This window comes from Callospermophilus lateralis, chromosome 5, assembly GCF_048772815.1.
Source record: "Callospermophilus lateralis isolate mCalLat2 chromosome 5, mCalLat2.hap1, whole genome shotgun sequence".
In the NCBI taxonomy this organism is placed as follows: Eukaryota; Metazoa; Chordata; class Mammalia; order Rodentia; family Sciuridae; genus Callospermophilus; species Callospermophilus lateralis.
This window is the reverse complement of record NC_135309.1, coordinates 26513254-26532568: the sequence shown is the minus strand read 5'-3', so window position 1 is coordinate 26532568 and position 19315 is coordinate 26513254. Positions and strand designations below refer to the sequence as shown.

The 19315-nt window shown below is 39.5% G+C and overlaps 1 protein-coding gene across 7 annotated transcripts in view; it reads right to left on the bottom strand.

The window, feature by feature from the left end:
* Ebf1 (EBF transcription factor 1) overlaps positions 1 to 19315 on the bottom strand; it is a 377119-nt gene that overhangs the window by 342114 nt on the left and 15690 nt on the right. For all 7 annotated transcript variants that reach the window (XM_076856387.2, XM_076856388.2, XM_076856389.2 and 4 more), the window contains exon 6: positions 10026 to 10094. In XM_076856387.2, the coding sequence (XP_076712502.1) occupies positions 10026 to 10094 (69 nt within the window). The remainder of the gene's footprint in view (positions 1 to 10025; positions 10095 to 19315) is intronic.

Sequence of the window (19315 nt, the reverse complement as noted above, 5' to 3'; positions counted from 1 at the left end):
TGTACAGCTTATAGCAGAAGCTCAATGAACATTTGTAGAAAGAACAAAATGAATGAACCCTCATCCAAGAAGCCTCAGCCACCATGATTAACTTCAGTGAGTTATAAAAAAGTTCCATGGAGATGGTCAATTAAAAACACCAATCTATATGGAATATGATGATTGGATTATAAGAGCTATCTAATTTTAAGCACCTGATATGTGCCAAGCCCAGTGCTAGGTATTTTAATTCTCACTATCTTTCAAAATAGAAATGACTTTTCCTATTTAAAAGACGGCAAAACTTGGGCTGGGATTGTGGCTCAGCGGTAGAGCGCCCGCCTAGCGCATGTGAGGCCCTGGGTTCGATCCTCAGCACCACATATAAATGAATAAATAAAAACAAAGGTATTGTATACAACTAAAATAAATAAATATTTTTAAAAATAAATAAAAGACAGTAAAACTGAACTCCCTGAGGCTCAGATACTAAGTAGCAGTGAAGAGATTAGATCCCTCAGCCGATGGACTTCAAAATCTATGCCTTTTCCACTGTGCTATGCCTTCTACACATTTGTCTCTGCCTCACTGCCTATTTCTTCCCATTGAAATATAGTAAATTCTCTCATCAAATTACCTGAGGACACATGAATTCCCATTGCTCCGGCAATGAGTACAACAGTTGATATATCTTATTATCATTTTTAATCCAAAAAACAAAGTATGACATCAACTAAGAAAACTGGTCAGATGAATGAGTTTAGGAAAATATACAGAAAGAATGAACTGTGGTAGTCAAGGAAAATAAGTGAAACATTACAAAATATGGAAAGCAATGGAGGAGGAAAAAACTGAAGCTGAGGATTAATACATGCAGGGCTTCTAAGGACTTGCTTTATCACTGATACATTGGAAAGTCCCTTAGGCTGAATGCCTCAGTTTACAGATCTCACAAGTGGAGCCCATTTGTGAGAAGAGAATTATATGAGCCATTAATGTGCTCTAAAACTTTTCAAGTACCATTGAGATGTAGTTAATTATTAAACTGGCAGTAGTTAAGTCTGTTTTGTTTTAAGGTTCTGTCATATGGACCATCGGAGCAGGGTACTCCTAGTCCTATGGTCATAGGAGAGAGGATTCAGCTTTTCTGAAGATATTCTAAGATGCATGGTGCCCATCTGAAATTAGAATTGGGTTTTAAGAAAACATTAAGGTTGTGGGGCTGGGGGTGTGGCTCAGTGGTGGAGCACTTGCCTAGCATGTGTGAGGCACTGGGTTTGATCCTCAGTACTGCATAAAAATAAATAAATAAAATAAAGGTATTGTTGTGTTCATCTACAACTAAAAAATTAAAAGAAAAAAAGAAAACATCCAGGTTCTGTAGAAAAGCCTAAGTTTTCCCACACAGTGGGTAGATGCTTCAAAGATAATTCTTAATCAACTTTGTTCTCTAAAGAATTTTCTAGAAAACAAAACTGCTCACTATTCGTCGCCTGTTTTGTCTTTGTATGTGTGTGTGCTCACGCTCCCAAGCGTTCTTGTGCATTGCATGTGAAACCAACCCTGATGCAGGTTTAGAATTCTTCAAACTAACTTCATTTTGTGAGGGAACTTCAGTCAATAATGCATGCAAAACTATTAAAAATAATATTTTAAGATAACATTAAGAGATCAAAATGCTAATGAATGGGAAGCATATTTTAAAGGGGGAAATCCCCCATCATTTATCTACCGAAGAATATAAATAGATTGCAAGGAGTGTGATATTCTGATCTGAAAATAGAGTGAAAAAGACCTCCAGTCATGGTTGCTTAGGAAGGATGGAGAGGAGAGCAATCTTCCAATCATTAGAAAAGCGTCTACCTGCAGTCCTAACTCTTCGGCCAACCATCACAGGCTAGGTCTGCGCGCACCGTTCAGCACAGGCGGAGCAATCCGGGCGCAAACATGACCAACACCATCGGAAGAGGAAGGGGCTGATATCGTGATGCAAAATACACTAACATTTCGCATTTGTAATTTTCAATTCATTTTTTACAAAAGAGAAGAAAAAGTTCTTTCGACCTTGAAAATATCAGGTCCTGCACCCCCAATATTCACTCCCTCACAGAGAGACACTCTTCCTACTGACCTACCCAGCCACCCAACCCCATTCACTGTCAATACTGGGTCAACGGAGAAGCCAATGAGCAAAAAAAGTTCCTGAGGGAGTCCTGATATTGATTAAAAGGGCATTTTTTTAAACAAATCCACCAGCACCACCTTTACAAGAACCAAAATTTAAGAACCTTGCTAAAGCCCCATAAAATATGTACAGTGACCACATTCAGATTTAAAAAAGCTCATGGGCACTTGGGTTACTACTTTCTCTTTCCCTCCTGGCCCTGGCACTGAAAGTGTTAAAGAAAACAATAAAAGAACAAGTGAGTGTACAAAGTAGGATTTACTGGCATTTACTTTTAATCTATGGCCCTTCACTCTGTAGCTTATCGGGCCTCTGTCAGTCTTTTTCCTCCTTTATATTTCATGAGGAGCCCCCCATGCTGCTACTGAGAGACAGAGCCCAAGTGTCCATAAGCTTTTTGTCAGGTAAAAAGAGAAGAAAAAGGAAAGGAACAAGAGGAAAAGCAAAGCTAAGAGGCATCTATTAGATGTCACTAGGCTTTTGTATTCATGTCAATGATTCAGGATTAGAGTATTTGAAATAATCTTATTGAGAGGAATCAAAAGGCCCACCGAGTGAGAGGCAGCTCTGCAGCATATGGCAAAGGCACGAACAATATCTTATTAAAGATGTGTTGGCTAACACTATTACTTTATATTATATTACAAAACTATTGTGCCTCAAACAGTTAGCGGGATGGTATAGTTACCGAGTGCCATTTTGGGGTTTATTGTGTGGGATCGAGCTATATAATTGCCAGCTTGTCTAGTTAAGTCATTACAAGTAGACATGTGACAAAGACCAAACGCCACTGTCTCCTTACCCAGAGTCAGTTTCATTAAGTTTGCATCCTTTAACATAAGTGACACCCCTCCCCTAAAGAAAATAAGACAGGTTTGTTTGCTGTTGTTGTTGCTGCTGCTGCTGCTGTTATTTTGGCTTGATTCCCTTCCTATGAAGAATACACACACATGTGACTGTGTGTGTGCGCGTGCACGTGCACACACACACACACACACACACACAGAGCTTCACACTTTAGCAGGATTAGAGCAATTAAAATTCTATTATAATAAGTACTGTAATGTTAAAACCTTCATTTGCTTCTGGACAAAGGCTTGTAACTGGAGAAACAGTTTGCAAGGGAGATTTATCTTCATCTCCCACACCTTTAAAGGCACAAGCAACCAAAGACAAGACTGTACTGTTCACCATATTTCATCAACCGCAATAGGAGTACTGAGTCACTTTTATATTGTTCTGGATGGTGTATAGTTACCCAGTTCTAAAAGGGAGAAAAAAAAAAAAAGGGATGGGGAACAGGGGCAAGAAACAGAACTGGTAGCCTATTTTAGATAACATCTCATGCAAACTAAAATGACCAAAATGCCATCTATTTATGCTGGAAGCTCTAAATGGAGTCTTTAAAATCTGGTCAATTTTTATTAGAGACTTTGGCAGGGTGCAGGTATTAGGGGAATATGAGGAGAATTTTTATCAATGGAGAGCTGTACTTGGGGAGGTTTTGTTTTGTCTTCAATTCTAAGTGATTCTTTTAGAAAAGTAAAAGCGTGCCTAATATACTGATATATTATCATCACAAACTAACTGTGCAGAGTTGCTAATGTGACACACAGGGGATATTGTACTGCTTTTCTGTGTTTTTCCAGAACTGTTACAAAAGCAAAGTTATGATGACAGGATAAAAACCCACACCATGAGCCGACACCCAGGCCATGTTACACATACACACTGCTGATTCTCTGCAGCTCCGTTAAATACATTTCTTGGAAGTTGCTACCATTATTTCCTTTACAGGAAAACCACTGTTGTTCATTATCCAGTGTCTGCAGAAGTATTATACCATGTAAAAGTACTTTGCATTATGATATATTGTCAGCATATTTGAAATGCATGTTAATGTATCCTGGTTGTGTATTTGAGAATAGCAGATAGCAAATGGAATATAGACTGCTATTAGCTTATTGTATTAGTTATTTTCTTATCACAGTAGCAAACTGCACATAAATGCATAAGGCTCATCTCATATTCTGAATAGTATTATCTGATATGTGATAAATTTCAGAATGATACTTGTTCACATAAGTCTCATTGCTAATAATCACATATGAATTCCCACTGAGAAAACAAATGCTTATGCACACGAGGGTTAATAAACAACCATAAATTCATGCTCTGTGTCGATGCTGGCTTTCCACTTTTGAAAAACTGCAAACCTCTCAAAGCAACCAAAAGGACAGCAATTATTCTGCCTGGGGCAATTTTAAAGAGTGAATTCCTCTTCCTTTTATTTTAACCCAGCAGTCAAGGTTAGAAAATGAGATGGTAGAATAGGTTTATCAGAACTCTCAGAAATGCATTCACACCTCTGGTTCTTTGCAACCCAGACAGCTGTTTGTGTATTGTGCACAATGATTATGTTTGGTGATTGGTCCTTCCAAAAGCGGGATGAAGACAAAAATAATCAAGAGTTGAAAGGACAATGAAGGAATGTCATGAAATTCTAGCCAAAAACCTCATTTGCAATATTAATGAAAGTGTATCATCATGTTCATGTTAGTTAAGGACTTTACTTTTAAGGAAGGCAAAAAAAAAAAAAAAAAAAAGAACATTTTGATGGATTTTGGGATTTACTGCTGATGATAAAAGACAGAAGGAAGTCATTAATTGTTGAGAGGCCCCAATGCTGACACCATCTTAGGAGAATATCTACCCTACCCTGTCTAAAGGTAAAAGATGCATATAAGCATCCTAAGTCTAAAGTTTTATTATTGTTTACAGGTGAACATACATGTGATATAAATATATCAGGATCAATTTAGTCAAAAAAGTTAGCCTAGTAGTAAGACTAGACTATACTCCTCTGAAGTGTCTTAGTTCCGACTTGTTTCCTCTTGGATGAAGAGTGGGTTCCCAGTAAAACTTTTTCTCTGCATGATCCTAACATGGTTAGGTGTTGTGTTCAAATTATGTACATCATGAAAAAAACCAACAGGTAAAATGAACACACTAATATTTTCCTTACTGGGCATTTTATTTTTCAGGCAAGAGTCAGAAAATAAAACCAACTAGTGTTATCTAGTTAAAAATAATCTAGATGCAGAAGATATTAGACACTTATGAAAAAAAAAGTAAGTTCTTTTTCTTTTCTTTCTTTCTTTTTTTTTTTTTTTTTTTTTTTTGTGGGGCAGGGGCAGTGAGGAGTGTTGGGAAGAGGAGCCTAGGGTATGTGTGGCCTGAAGTAATTCCAAACAGAAGAGGGTTTTCATCAAATTTGTGTATTTTTCAAATGTCATCTATCACATGGCCTAAACATACACAGAGATATAGGGATTCTTATATGCAAAAAAGAAAGACATGGCAAATCTTAAAGTTATTATAAGCAAACCCCAAATTGTGAGAGGTATATTAGCTGACAGACTTTGAAAATATGTGTTTTAAATACTAGCTTTGAGAGGCTGGAGCTCTGGCTCAAGGGTAGAGCATTTGCCTGGCATGTATGAGGCCCTGGGTTCAATCCTCAGCACTGCATATAAATAAATAAAATAAAAGATCTGTTGACAACTAAAAAATAGCTTTAAAAATATATATTGGCTTTGAGGAGCTCAAAACTTACAAGTTACTCAATTCACATTATACCCTGAAAGAAGTGAACCCAATTCACATGAGATAGGAGAATATGATTTGGGAAGGAATTTCATCCATTTTTATTTCTATCCATTTTTTTTTTAAAATCCCGTTGTTAAGAGCTAAAGATCCACAGTACAAAGAACTCAAGAATTGGGTTCCCACTGTCTCTCCTTACTTAGTGATTCAACTATTTCATCAATCACACTGGTGCTAAACTGAAAAAACAAACAAATAAATATTTAGCTTCCCCCATCCTGTGCACTCTAGCCAGGAACATCAGGGCTCTGTGTGAAAGGAACCCTATAGAACAATTCAGAGAAAGAAATGGTTTTGTAAAACTGACTGTATTCATCCTTCTCATCACTCAAAGTTAATTTAGGAAAATAAAGAGTTTTGTGAAATGAATCAAGTAAGGAAGCTAATCTTAACTAACTAGATCTGGAACAGAACAGCAGTCTTTGCTTTTAATATATACATTTCAAGGGTATATTAAAAGAAAAAAAAGTTTCCATATAGAAAAGGGAAAGTTTTTTATGGGTTCAGAAAAAAACTGGGTTCCCAGTTCAAACTTCCCTATGTGACTTTTGTCATTATCATCTTTTCTGATTCCTACAAAATAAACCTAATTAAGAACCTCCCTCATTAGTCTTCCAGAAAAATTAGCACAGCTTATGCTAATTACTCCTGCAAAATTTAATAAACTCGTTGAAATGGGAATAGTCTAATGAGGTTTTATTTATTGAACTAAGATAACTCCAAGGAAAAAGGTTAGGACACAAGGATATCCAATGTAGTAATAAAACTACAATTTATTCAATTTCTAAACATGGATTTTTATTGCAAACCTTTTAAATTCAAATATGAGTTAGTATGTGAATGTGTTAAATCAATCTCTACCTTAATTCAATAACTGGAAGTCATTTTTTGCTATTTACTTTAACAATAATTACCACACATAGCCCTTTACCTCAATGATAATGAAATTTGCTGTTATTAGTTTCTGGTCATCGGCTATTAAACATAACACATCTGACTTTTCCCATGTCTGCACAGCCCAAATATCTGGATCACTGGGCACAAGCTGGGTTTTGTGGTTCATACTCAAGCCATTTGGCATCTAGCATAAAAGTATCCCAGCAGTCAACTCCAGATGTACACTTCCTGCCTTTTACCTAAATTTTCTATGAACTTTTTTGAAGTGACTTGATAACTTGTCACAACGGTGAAAAAGAATTTGGGTCCTATTTTTCTGACTTTATAGCATGCCACTGGAAGAAATTAGAAACTCATTTTCTAAGTCCCAGGACGCAACTGCTGATTTTGTTAACTCTACTTTTTGAGAAAATATTCCAAGCTGATGACCCCAAATCACTGACAGCAAATAATGCAGCCAAAATTTAACACAGAAATAGCTTGCCCTGCACCATGGCTGTATGACCAGAAAGCGTCTTCTATCTCTCCTATAAATAGTTTTCCTGAATAACCACTGCTAAAAGTCTTTTGACTGATAAAAATAGCAGTGTTCTTCCAAATTCCGAAGGACAAGCAAGGAAGCTAAAAATTATTGGTGCTCAAAAGGTGACTGCGTGTGAAAACTATGCTAAATCCCAAGGCAATGACTGCCTGCACTTCAGCTCTATAATTACATATTATATGCATCTTGTAAAAACAGTCACTACTGCTCCTGAAAGCAGGCCCATAGCCTATTTTTGCAAAATATTCAAGGATTTGCATCCATAAATCTGAAAGCAAATCAGACTCTACGCACGTAAGAGATATTATGCAATCAGTAATATAGAATGAAATTGGGAACTATGAAATTCAAACACGGTGACCATCATGTTTCCTTCCTTTGCAGCAATTTCATGGAACTGAAAAACCTCCTTCTTCACAAACATTCTTTTCTTGTTGTTATTTTCTGTTGTTGTTAAAAATGGAAGTTTCACATATCAGCCCAGACGGGACAAGAGTTTTTAAAACCCTTGGCAGACTGGAGGACAAATAAATTCTGAAAATTCGGATGCAAATAAAAATAGCTCAATGGGGTTTTGCCTATCAACTGGTATCACCGCATGAAAAGATAGTTCATATGAGACGGTGGCAAGAGCCAGCAAAGGAACATATGGTGGGACCTGTGCACAAACACTGTGCTCCAGCCGTTTTTTAAAGTTCTCCTACCTTCAGAGACCAAGATTAACGACACAGTGTTTTCTACTTTGTCCAACCAAAAGGGGGGAAAAATGAAAAGGATAAATGTCATGAGTAATATCTCTAAAGCCACCAACAGCATAAAGTGCATACTTATTTTGCCTAAATTGTTTGAACTATCCCAGCCAAGAAAAGGTTTTAAGTACCCTACTGGGACAGATGCGAGGCGGCAGCAATAGAAGCCACACTAATGCAATCCAGGTAACACAATCCTGTTTCAAAAACACGGGCCGGCTAATTACAGCACTGCTGAGTCAAGTTTCTTAGCCATCGCAGCCCACAGGAACAGGTCAAATCAAATGTTATTCAAACCACAGTCATATCAACCTTCTATATCAGAGTCACAGCTTAAAACCAAACGAAGAACTTAAAAGCTTAACCCATTCACAAGCAAAAAAGTGTTTTCATTGCGGGTGGCAAGGTGAAGTCCTTGTCATCATTTAAACCAAAAGGAACTGTGTGGCAGAACAAAATACTTAGAGTTTCAAAGTTTGGAGGACTATCTGGGCTAGTCCTTTGATCAGAACGCTTTCTTTTTTAATAAAAGGGTAAGAAAAACTTGCTTAAAATAAGAAGTGGTATTTTGAAGAGGTGTATTTAATGGAAACAAACAGCATAAAGCTTATATTTATTTTTGACCTTATTCATTTGAAGACTTTTATCTTCCATGGCAGCAAAAGCAATTATTTGAATGGCATACCTGCTCTGGCAGATAAACATGTCCCTACTTCTACAGGTGGCACGCAACCGCACTGTACGTTAAAACTTTCACATCGCTTAATTTTCAATCAAATATATTATTAGTCACACCTGTATTTTTAATGACTATGAGGGAGAGGTATTTTATCAAAGAATCCAATTGAAATGTAATTTTGATAAAGCTACTTGGCAATTGGTATTGGGTTAAAGTCTAAAGAACACATAGATTGAAATCAACAATCTTTTGATTGTTACGATGCAGCAAAACCTCGAGGTTTTTTTCAGCTGCAAAACCATAAATGGAAGCGCAAAAGAGGTGAAGAATTTGAAAGACAAAAAGTGGTTTATTTTTTTGGTGGTAGTTGCTGCTGTCATCAAAAATCAATATGACCACAACCCCAAAAGGGACTTTTGTGTGACTGTTGATTTCCTCAAGGAGGGGATCAGTCAGTCTTATCAGCAAGACTTTTCAGACTAGCAGAGGATGCTGGCTGTCTCCTGCCTGCCGACTGACAGTATCTATAAAGCTTCCAGGCCATTTAACTCCCGATGAGTAATGCCATGTAACGAATGGTTTATCATACATGTTTCCATACAATGAATTTCAATAATTAAAATGTAAAATGAATATTTGGAATGCAACTCTGCATAATGTGTGCACACACTGATTCAAAATTGCACCGAACGACTAAAACAGATTTATTGTTCTACAGTGATTTACTTGGTCATGTCAGATTAGTAATATGGATCTGTTTAAAAACACAATAATTAAGACAAGCAGGATAAATTAATCAACGTACGATACAGTATGAGCTGCAATCAAACCCTGAAAATAACGGTAGAAAATCTCGGTTCACAGATCTCTTTAAACTGCTTTTATGCATAAATAAAACCTTAAAATGTAGATGGATTACGTCCAACAGAACTACTGTAGCTAAAAGTGATAATGATTCAAACATTTTTCAAATAAAAGTTAAATATTTATAAGCACCCAACCACATTTCATAAATCACAAACTATTATTATTTTATTTCTGAAGCTTCCTGGCACAGCATGAGGACTGAGCCACAGAAAGTCAGGAATGAAAAAAATATTCCTTTAGGAGCATGAATCAGACACAAGACCGAAGCAATCCAAGAAACAGGCCTCCAAAGAACATTCCGCATGGCTTTCCCAGGGATCACGATCGATCGGCGCACCTGAAGTCAGGACCAACAGGCAAACTTCGGCTACGTGAATTCCTAACCCTGGCCCACGAGCCACACGGGCAGGTGTTTCATTATAATCAGGAATAAGAATCCCAGGAAAGAAGAGTGGTCCCTACCTGTCAATTATCACTGGATCTGAGGGAGTCTCATTTCGGTTGCCACAGCTTTTCTTGTCACAACAGCGGCTGTGGAGCAAAAGCGAAAGGATTTAGTACAATCATTACAATGTAAAATCATCATTTAAGCAGACAGAAGGTTCAAATTGCTGGGTTGCAAATGCTAGAATTACCACAAAGCCATACCTGGCAATCAACGGATCCCTGGGACAGAAAATTCTATTTGGGTCACCTATGGGTTAATGACCAGGCTTAACCTCTCCCTGAACAGAGGAGAAGGGAGGGAGAGGGGCTCTCCCAGAGCCACCAGTGACAGCCCTAAGATGGGGTCTCTCCATCACTGCCCGCAGTGTTGGCAGAGTTCAATGTGAAGTGCATTGTTATTACATCCATCCAATGAGAAGAGTCAAGGTTGTGGGTGGCTCGAACGTTCTTCCCTCAAGATCACACTAATTGTGTGGAACGCATCAATAATGAGATATGAGTGATTTCTCCCCCTCCAGTCACTCTGTATTAAGTGGATTCCTTTTTCTTCTCCTTTCTCTTTTATGGGCGGCATCTCCTTCAACCCCAGCCTTACCCCAAATCCTAAAGTAGTAACTGTTTGCTTTTGAATCATCTGAATGAGGATAAAGGCAAAACATAATGATTAAGACAAGGGAAAGGCAACATAAAGGAAAGTGGGGTTCACAGGAACAGTCCTCTAGGTTTGGGGGACAACACTGGCCACCACTTAAGTGTTCTGGAAACTGTATGGACGGTGCATCCCATGTTAGCACAGCCCTGACGGTGACCACTCTTAATCAGGTCAAAAAGAGAAAAGCCATGGGCAAAGAAAGCACCCATAACCCAAACCCTACCCACTTGTGACCTGAAGGCTGCTGGTGTTTTTTGAAACTGAGAAGCTTTTAAAGGATGAAAGATTCATGTTTTTGAAAATACCCGTGGCCAGCAGAAAACTATCCATTGGAGACTTCTTTGCAAATAACAAACGTGTCCGCTTGCTGGTTACACCCAGAGTTACACTATGGAAGCACATATTAGTTCAGTTAAAGTGGGGAGGTTATCCAAGGGTTAGACTTCACCATACACCACAAGCAAAATATGCACTTTTCTCTCATTCTCTTACACGTGCTTGGGTGTACACATACACAAACACACACTTGTCATTTAGTGAACATGCAGCCCAAATTTAGAAAGATGCTGGAGAGAATCAAACATTGAACTTCAATTTTAGGAGCCACAAATATTCTATACAGGGAATCTTTCACCAAAATTGGGAAGTCTCTTTCCCCACTGTAACTATATCTCAGAGAAAGTGAATCAGCTAATTCTGTTTGTGCCTCATGTCCTCAGAAAGCAATGATAAGAATTCTATCTCCTTTGTCAAAGCCCAGCTAAAAACCACTCCACCCACCTGATCCCTTTCCCTTTCTGATTCAGAGGAAACTATTTCCTCTAGACCTAAATTCTGCTATACCAGTGCTTTGGGTATGGAAAGCCTAAAGTGTCCTGATATTTAAGAGAGAGATAAGGGAAAAAGAAAGTAGGAAGCACAAGTAGCCAGAGTTGCATGTTAAAAAAAAAAAAAAAATATATATATATATATATATATATATATATTAATTAAAAGCTAAAACTCCCAAACAACAGAGATTAGAAATGCTGGCTCCGGAATGAGATAGAGGTACCTATGATGCCTTGAGCAATGGACTTCACCTCACAGTCTTAGTTTTCTAGTTGGTCAAATGGGGCAATTTGGGCACCCAGCCCTAAGTGCTCAAACACAGATTTGATGAAATCAAGACATAAAGCCTGTGCCCTGTGCCTGGCCTACTATGAGCCCTAGAAGGGCAACTTCGCTACCAATCCCTGTGCCAGCCTCCTTCAGCTACCTCTTTTCCAAGTCTGAGCAAATCTGCCCTGAACTTTGTAGAGGCAGCCAGTCTCCAAAGCTAGGCCATCAACAGAGCCCAAATCTCCTTTATTTTGGTTGGTGGGGGAGGAAGGACGGATGGAGGGAAGGGTCTATTTCTTCTCCATTTTCTTTTTCAAAAACCGCCTGTGAACCATGCAAGTCCCTGGTGGTCACACTCTCACAAGGTCCTACCTGGATGAAATGCTCTCTCAGGCCTCTTCCAACAACCCTATTGGATTCTTTCCCTCTCTACTGCCACCATCATAAGCCAAACCACTTTCATGTCTCTCTTGGGTTCCCACAGTGGCTTCCCACTTGGTCCCACCATTGCCACTGTGACCCCTCCAACAGCCAGAATGATCTTTTCAAAACATCCATGGGACATGTCACTTCAGTGTTCAAGGCCTTGGAAAGGCTTCCCAATGCACTTAGAACAAATCCATGACTGGGTGCCATGCCAGACCACCTCCCCACCTCCTGCCCCTTCTCTCCAGCTTGCCAAGCTCCAGCCTCATGGGCCAATTTCAATCCCTCTGATGTGCTGTGTCCCATCAGCCCTTGGGCCCAGGCCTGGGCAGGCCTCTCTGCTGGCCCATCCCATCTCCAACCCATCCCCAGTCAGCAATCTCTCCTTGACCCTCAGAGCTCAGCCTACTCCTCCATCCTCAGAGAGCTTTGCCCTGACATCCACTCTTCATCTAAATTAGGCTCCTCTAGAGTGTTTTTTTGTAGCGCACTGGACACAATGAAAATTACATTGTTGAGTGTGTATTTTTGCATCTTTTGTTAGATTTTTCTCCCTCTCTCATTCTCCTTCTCCTGTAACTCATGTGCTTCATGAAGAAAGAAAATGTCAATTTTACCTCCATAATGAGTAGCATAAATCCTGGGATTGAATAAGAAAGCTCAAGTATTAGGTAATCAAAGGAATGAATGAGTATGATATGCTGAGGGAGAGACAATCCAGGGGAATAAGAAATGACAAATAAAGGGGCCAAGTGACCCTCCAGGCAGACATTGCTAAGGGAAGGAAGGTTCACTCCACACCACACATCTTCTAACCCATTCCCCCAAACAAGTGCCACACTAGGCTTGAGGTGTGTCCCTGGACTTCAGCATGGTCCTCATCTCCTTAAAATTAAAATACCCCTGAGAGCAACCAGTTACATTGAACCATGCCTCTATGCTGTGCCCTGAGGGACCAAGGCAAACAGGCAGATGCAAAGAACGGAAATGTGGAAGGAAGGATAGAACAGGAATGAACAAGGCAGATTGAAGAACAGGAGAATACAAATGAAGGGGACCAGGGTCACTTAATGCTCATAAAGAGAACTTCATGAACAGTATGAAGAATAGCTCAACAAGCTTCCTGTTTCTTGAATCACTTCAATGTATCACACAGCTATATTGTGTGTGTGTTATGTGTGTGTGTGTGTGTGTGTGTGTGTGTGAACGCATGCATGTGTGTATATGTACATACCTATATTTGTGGAATATATGGAATTCTATGCATCATTAAAAAATAAAGGTGGGGTCTGATGTGCTATCATGGAAAGAAAGTATACATTGTACTGTGAATTGAGAGAAACCAGTTGCAGAATAATGTGCATAGTATAATCCCATTTCTGGAAGAAAAATGAAAGAGTGCAAGAGAAATGGAGGGAAAAGAAGGGGGAATTGTTCACTAGCCTGGCTCACCCCTCACTTGGCACAGAATTCTAGACATCTCCCTTTGTCCCTGACGTCCCGAGCTCCCAAGCGCCTCAGCCTGCCATACCTCTCTTGGCAACACCATGCTGTATTTCATATTGATTTGTCTTCTTTTGTGGTCTATCCCTCTCACTTGAATTTAAGCACACAAGCACAGAATCTTAGACTGTTTGGTCCCCCTCTACATCCCCAGCAACTGGAACTGAATCCAGCACACATGACTTCAGGAATCATTTTCTAATCAATTAATAGAATCTTCAAAGAGTTAACCTATGGGCAGGGGGGTAAAAGAGGCAATGGGGAAGACTGGAGGAAGTTTTATTTTCATGCTTTTTTAGTGTTCTGGTTTGTGTTGTAAAATTAGTTTCCTAATAAAAAATTGAAAATCAACCACTATTAGGAGAAAGAAGGTCTTTCTTAATGCTAAGCTGCCGCCTAGCCCTGTGGCTTCCTAGATTCCTCCATTCCCATGACAGTATCTCTTGTCCGTTGGGTTCTTCCTCCTACTCAACTCAAAAGAAGAAAGATGGGCTCCCATCTCCACTGCACACAAGACAGGCATTGACCCTGGAGGACCAGTAGTTGAAAGGAGAACAAATTCACTGATGCTTAAGGAATAAGAGGCCCCATACTGAAACAATCCAATAAATGAAACCGCTGTAAAGCACTTTCAGGGAAAAGTCACTGTGTTAATAAAAGGAAACACAGTGCTCATTATACCTCATTACCCAGTGAGACCCTCGTTCATTCACAACCCTGTCTTTTAGGCTCCTACTATATAGGCCTGCATGGACATGGCATATGCTCCCTAAAGCAGGCATCTTGGGGGGGATGGAGCTTGGAGTTTCCTAATTTGCTTTGTCACCAGAGCAGGATTTCCAGAGCAGGCAGTTGCCACCGCTCTGCTCTTTACATCCCTTCCAATCTGCAACCCAAGTAACAGAGGAGAGCCATGTGGCCAGCCACAGCAGGGGGTCTCTTGCACCTGGTAAGGTATGCACATGGTGGACTAGAGCAGCAGCCCTTTCTCCAGCAGGACCACCATCTCCTAAATAGCTCTGCACAAGCAGAGAAAAGCAAACATAGAAGCCTCTGCCTTAATAGCCTGACACAGGCGGTGAATTTCTAGGGAACTGACTCACAGCTTCATAAATCAGATCAAGATACACCTAAATGTTCCCTAATCATGGGACCTGTGGATTCTCATCTTGGACATGGAACTTCTTTCTCTCAAGAGAGACACTTGCAACTGGAGAAAAAACATCATTTCAAACCCAGCTGCACGATAAGAAATAAGATGTTTTCCCTACTAGCCACGCATGTGGTGCAAGTCTATAATCCCAGTGGCTTGGGAGGCTGAGGCAGGAGGATCACAAGTTCAAAGCCAGCCTCAGCAAAAGTGAGGTGTTAAGCAACTCAATGAGACCCTGACTCTAAATAAAATACAATATAGAGCTGGGGGTGTGGCTCAGTGGTGGTAGTGCCCCCAAGTTCAATCCCTGGTATCCCCCCACCCCAAAACATATGTCTTCTGTACTTAGCTACAGCAACTAAAGAATGAAAATAGATGAATAATCTGATTAAGTTGTAAGGGTGGCTAGTTTCTAAGGAAGCCAAAAAAATAAAGAGACTCTTCTATCCTCTATCTCCCTCCCATCTCTTAAAGTATAAAGGTCGAGCCTCTGCCTCACCTGGAACTTCCCCAAGGATTCTTCCTGTTGAGCATCTGTGACTCCCCACCCCTATTTAATTCTTCATTAACCTATTTAATGGTTTAAAAACATTGTCAAGTTTTCCCGGTCTCCATAAAGCAAAACCACCAGCCCAATAAGCTGTCATATAAGACCCAGCTCCTACTTGAACCGCCTCTCTTAAAGTGTTCAGTGAACTGGCACTTTTCTGGTGCTTTTCTGAGTCTTCACACCCATGGGGATCTCTCCAGCCCATGTTATATGGATAACTTCCCTTTTTGAGATAAGTTCTTTTTATTTCTTGATCTGTGTATGCTCAAAAGGTTCTTTTTCCTAATCTCCAATATGCCCTCGCTCCTTGCTAATGTGACTATTCCTCAAAAATATAGCCACAGCCTCTTCTCTTTCTACACGTTCACTCTTACCAATCCCATCTGAGCCCATAACTTCAACTCTCACCATGGGGAAAAGACCTGTGAGTGTGTTACCTTTGACCCTTTGACTCTCTTTCCAGGTCCAGGCCCCAGGTCCACCCAACTGCAAACCACTCCACACAGAAATTCTGCCTGACTTCCAACATTCCTTCATGCACCTGTTAAAATCCCTCATCCAGCTCCCCGCTCCTGTGACCACCTACAAGTATTTAGTCCCTCTTCTGGACAGGCAGAGCTCTCTACCTCAACCTTTTATCGTATTCAACCCTTTCTAGGGTGAAGTCTAGTTGTCCGCTTACAGGTCTCAGCTTCCAGGTGAACTACAGCTGTCTTACTGTAGGATCCAACTCTATTCCTTGAAGATTTGCACATAGAAGATGCTAAACAAATGAATGAAGGCATCCTTAACCACCAAAATGGGAATGTACAAAGTCTTTTCTTGCTTCAATACATAGTTCACTTCCTTTCAATAATCTCTCGTCATCATTCACCCTGAGAAATGATGTGTCAATATTTAGCTAAACACTGCAGATATTGCTGATACTGCTTCCATTAATATTGTATACTACTAACAATAATAATAGACATTCATTATGGACTGTATCAGGCACTATGATAAGCAATTAGAAGGATTACAGCATTTAATCTTCACCACCACATGGGAAAGTTAATATTAAAACCTCAAAGAGAGCCCCAAAGGAAGCACAGTGTATACAGGATGTCACCCAAGTGGCCATGGCTCAGACCAAGGGCTAGGCCAACTTCTCTGAAGAGCCAGGCCCTAGTGAGTGTCTAAAGGAGGAAATCAGACTAAGCCAGTAAAAGAGGAAGCAAGAAAAAGCACATCAAGGTGCAGGGCTAGCTTTGAGAACACTTGGTCCTACAAGTAACCAAGCACTAAAAACTGGAAGAATGCTTTCCTAAACAGGGAACCCACCCACTGCCATTGTCCTGTGTACTACAAGTGGAGAAAACCTACTTCATCCAGCCTTCCCCAGATCACTGGGAACTAGGTTCACCTACTGGGCAGAGCTCCTATTTTCCAATCACATTTAAACACTGGATGTCAGGATGCCTTTAGAAGCAAATCTCTTCTAGAATCTTACTCTAAAAAGTCATTCATGGATTCATATTATTTGAAGAACATCACCACCAGGTATCAGTATAATGTAATAGGGATTGGTATACCAGATGCCGATTCACCAAAAAGGCAGAAATCTCCCAGAATGCTGCAGAAGAACTCCATGTCATCAAGCAAGAAAGGTTTGTCTCCAAGTGGTAACAATTATAATCCAATGGTGGCAGTTCTTTTAGCCAGCTCATGCAATGGGGTCAGCTTTTCTACAGAACACAATAGGTTTTAAAATTTGCAACACCTCAGATATAACTCTGTTTTTCTTTTTCTTTTCTTTTTTTTTCCTTTGCCTGCAACAAAACAGAATCATACCAAGCCCTTTCTTGTCGATCTAAATTCTGTGTCTCCTTTACCATAGCCAACATACTATAAATATACAGCTTTTGTGACATCAACGCAAAGTTTTATTGTGCAGTTAGCTTTGATAGAAAGCACTGCAGAAAGTTGTTTAGAAATTAAATATCTAAAACAAGCTATTTTAAAATCCAGGGCCCTCACTATTTCATGTCTGCAATGAAGAAATTTCATCTTGGGGAGAGCAAGCTGTCTTTCACACCATATGGCTAATGGTGGTGCATAGCAATTAGCCAGGCTGATTAATGGTGAACAGACTCTAATTTTATGCTTATAATTGAGCCTGCATTTGCACCCCTGGTGCAAATTCAGCACATCCCAACTTCCACTTACAACAGGCAAGAAATCAAGAGAAATAGGATGGTGTGGAAAGTGAGATTTTTTTTTTCCTAAAGCCCCCTAAAGAGCATCAGATTTGCAATTTAAAAGACTGTTAGCCACACAATAGATGACAGGTTTGTGTAATGGGGTCATGGCGGCCTGGTAAACAAACAGTACCCCTTACACATCTATAGGCAGCCAGGAAAACTGTAATCTGTAACATTAGCAAGATGACATTTTGAATATGGCTTTTCCCTCTTAGCCTCCTGGTACAAACAGCATCGTTTGCCTTCAGTGGCTTGAGAATTTTATTTTTGCTATTTTTATGTTTCTGAAAAATAGAGAGAACATCAGCAATAAAGCATACCAACCAGCATAATAAAGCACTTTGGACCAATGAATTTTAAAAACAAGAAAAATATAAACTGCATTAATAGAGGGTAGGCCTGTGTGTGAAAGGGATAATATATCTGTAAGTATTTCAAGAACAGAATTATTTCTAGCATAGACCAAACGTGCAGATACGAGATGCAAATCTATGATGTATAGATATTATTTGGCCTACTGGTTGAGATCCATCTTCCTGTCTCTTTTCTATTTTGCTAGAATCACACATAGAGGAACACGGAAAATTCAGTCTAATGACATGCTAATTGTAGGAAGCTAAAATAATAGAGAGATGATGGGAAAACAGGAAGACAAAGGAGGTCACATTTTAATGCTTTTCAAAATGGATTTTACTCATTTAATTCTGAGAGGTGCAACTCAGCTTTATTATACAATCATTATATGCAGCATAACCCTAATTTTGGCCTCATCATAAAACAAATCCATGACCACATTTTTGGATTCTGCTACTGCTTTAGAGAAAAACAACATATTTTTGGAATAATTAACAAGTTGTACAGATCACTGAAGTGGAAACTTGTGAAAGTTCTATATATTTTGAAATAATATATTAGAAGCATTTTTTTGAAAAGGAAAAAATGAAATTTTTATAGACATGGAAGAAGTTAATATTTGGGATTTCACTCAGGAAGCACATTAAGCCCTTGAGTTTTATTTCCACCTGTAGAGTCTTAAGATGGCTTTCCCCCACAAGTCCAAGAGTAGCATATAAGGGCCACCCATGCTGAGGTGGCAGCTGAAGTCCCAAACCAATTGGTCAGTAATAGTAGTAGCCAAGCACGCCTTATGCCAGAAGGAGGCTGGGTAGCTAATAAAGCAATTAGTAGCCTCTCTCTGATGCACAGTGGCATCTAAATGCTTTATCCAATTATTCAGAATATATTGAGAGCAAAGTGCTGGTATTATTTTACAAAGAATAAGAATAGGAGTTAAAAGGCTATTCCCTGGTCTATTCTCTCACATGTGGGGGTACCAAGGGTCTCATCCCTGTTTTCAAATGTAGCTTTAGTCTGACTGCATGCAAAAGTTAAAACATGAGTAGGTTGAATTTTTGGACTTTTTAGGGGTTCATCTTTGCTATCCTTCCAAAGGCTCAAAGCTCAAAACCTCTAAGAAATATTCAATACAACATCAATTACAAACAAAGCAGCTAAGAGATAAGATGTAAGGGGGGAAAAAATCACTTTCAGTTTAAAGAGAAATGATGTCTAAGTACAGATGTTCATTCTGGGGGTGAGGATACACTTGACCACGGAGCCACTCCACCCCAGCCCTATTTTGTATTTTATTTCGAGTCAGGGTCTCATTGAGTTGCTTAG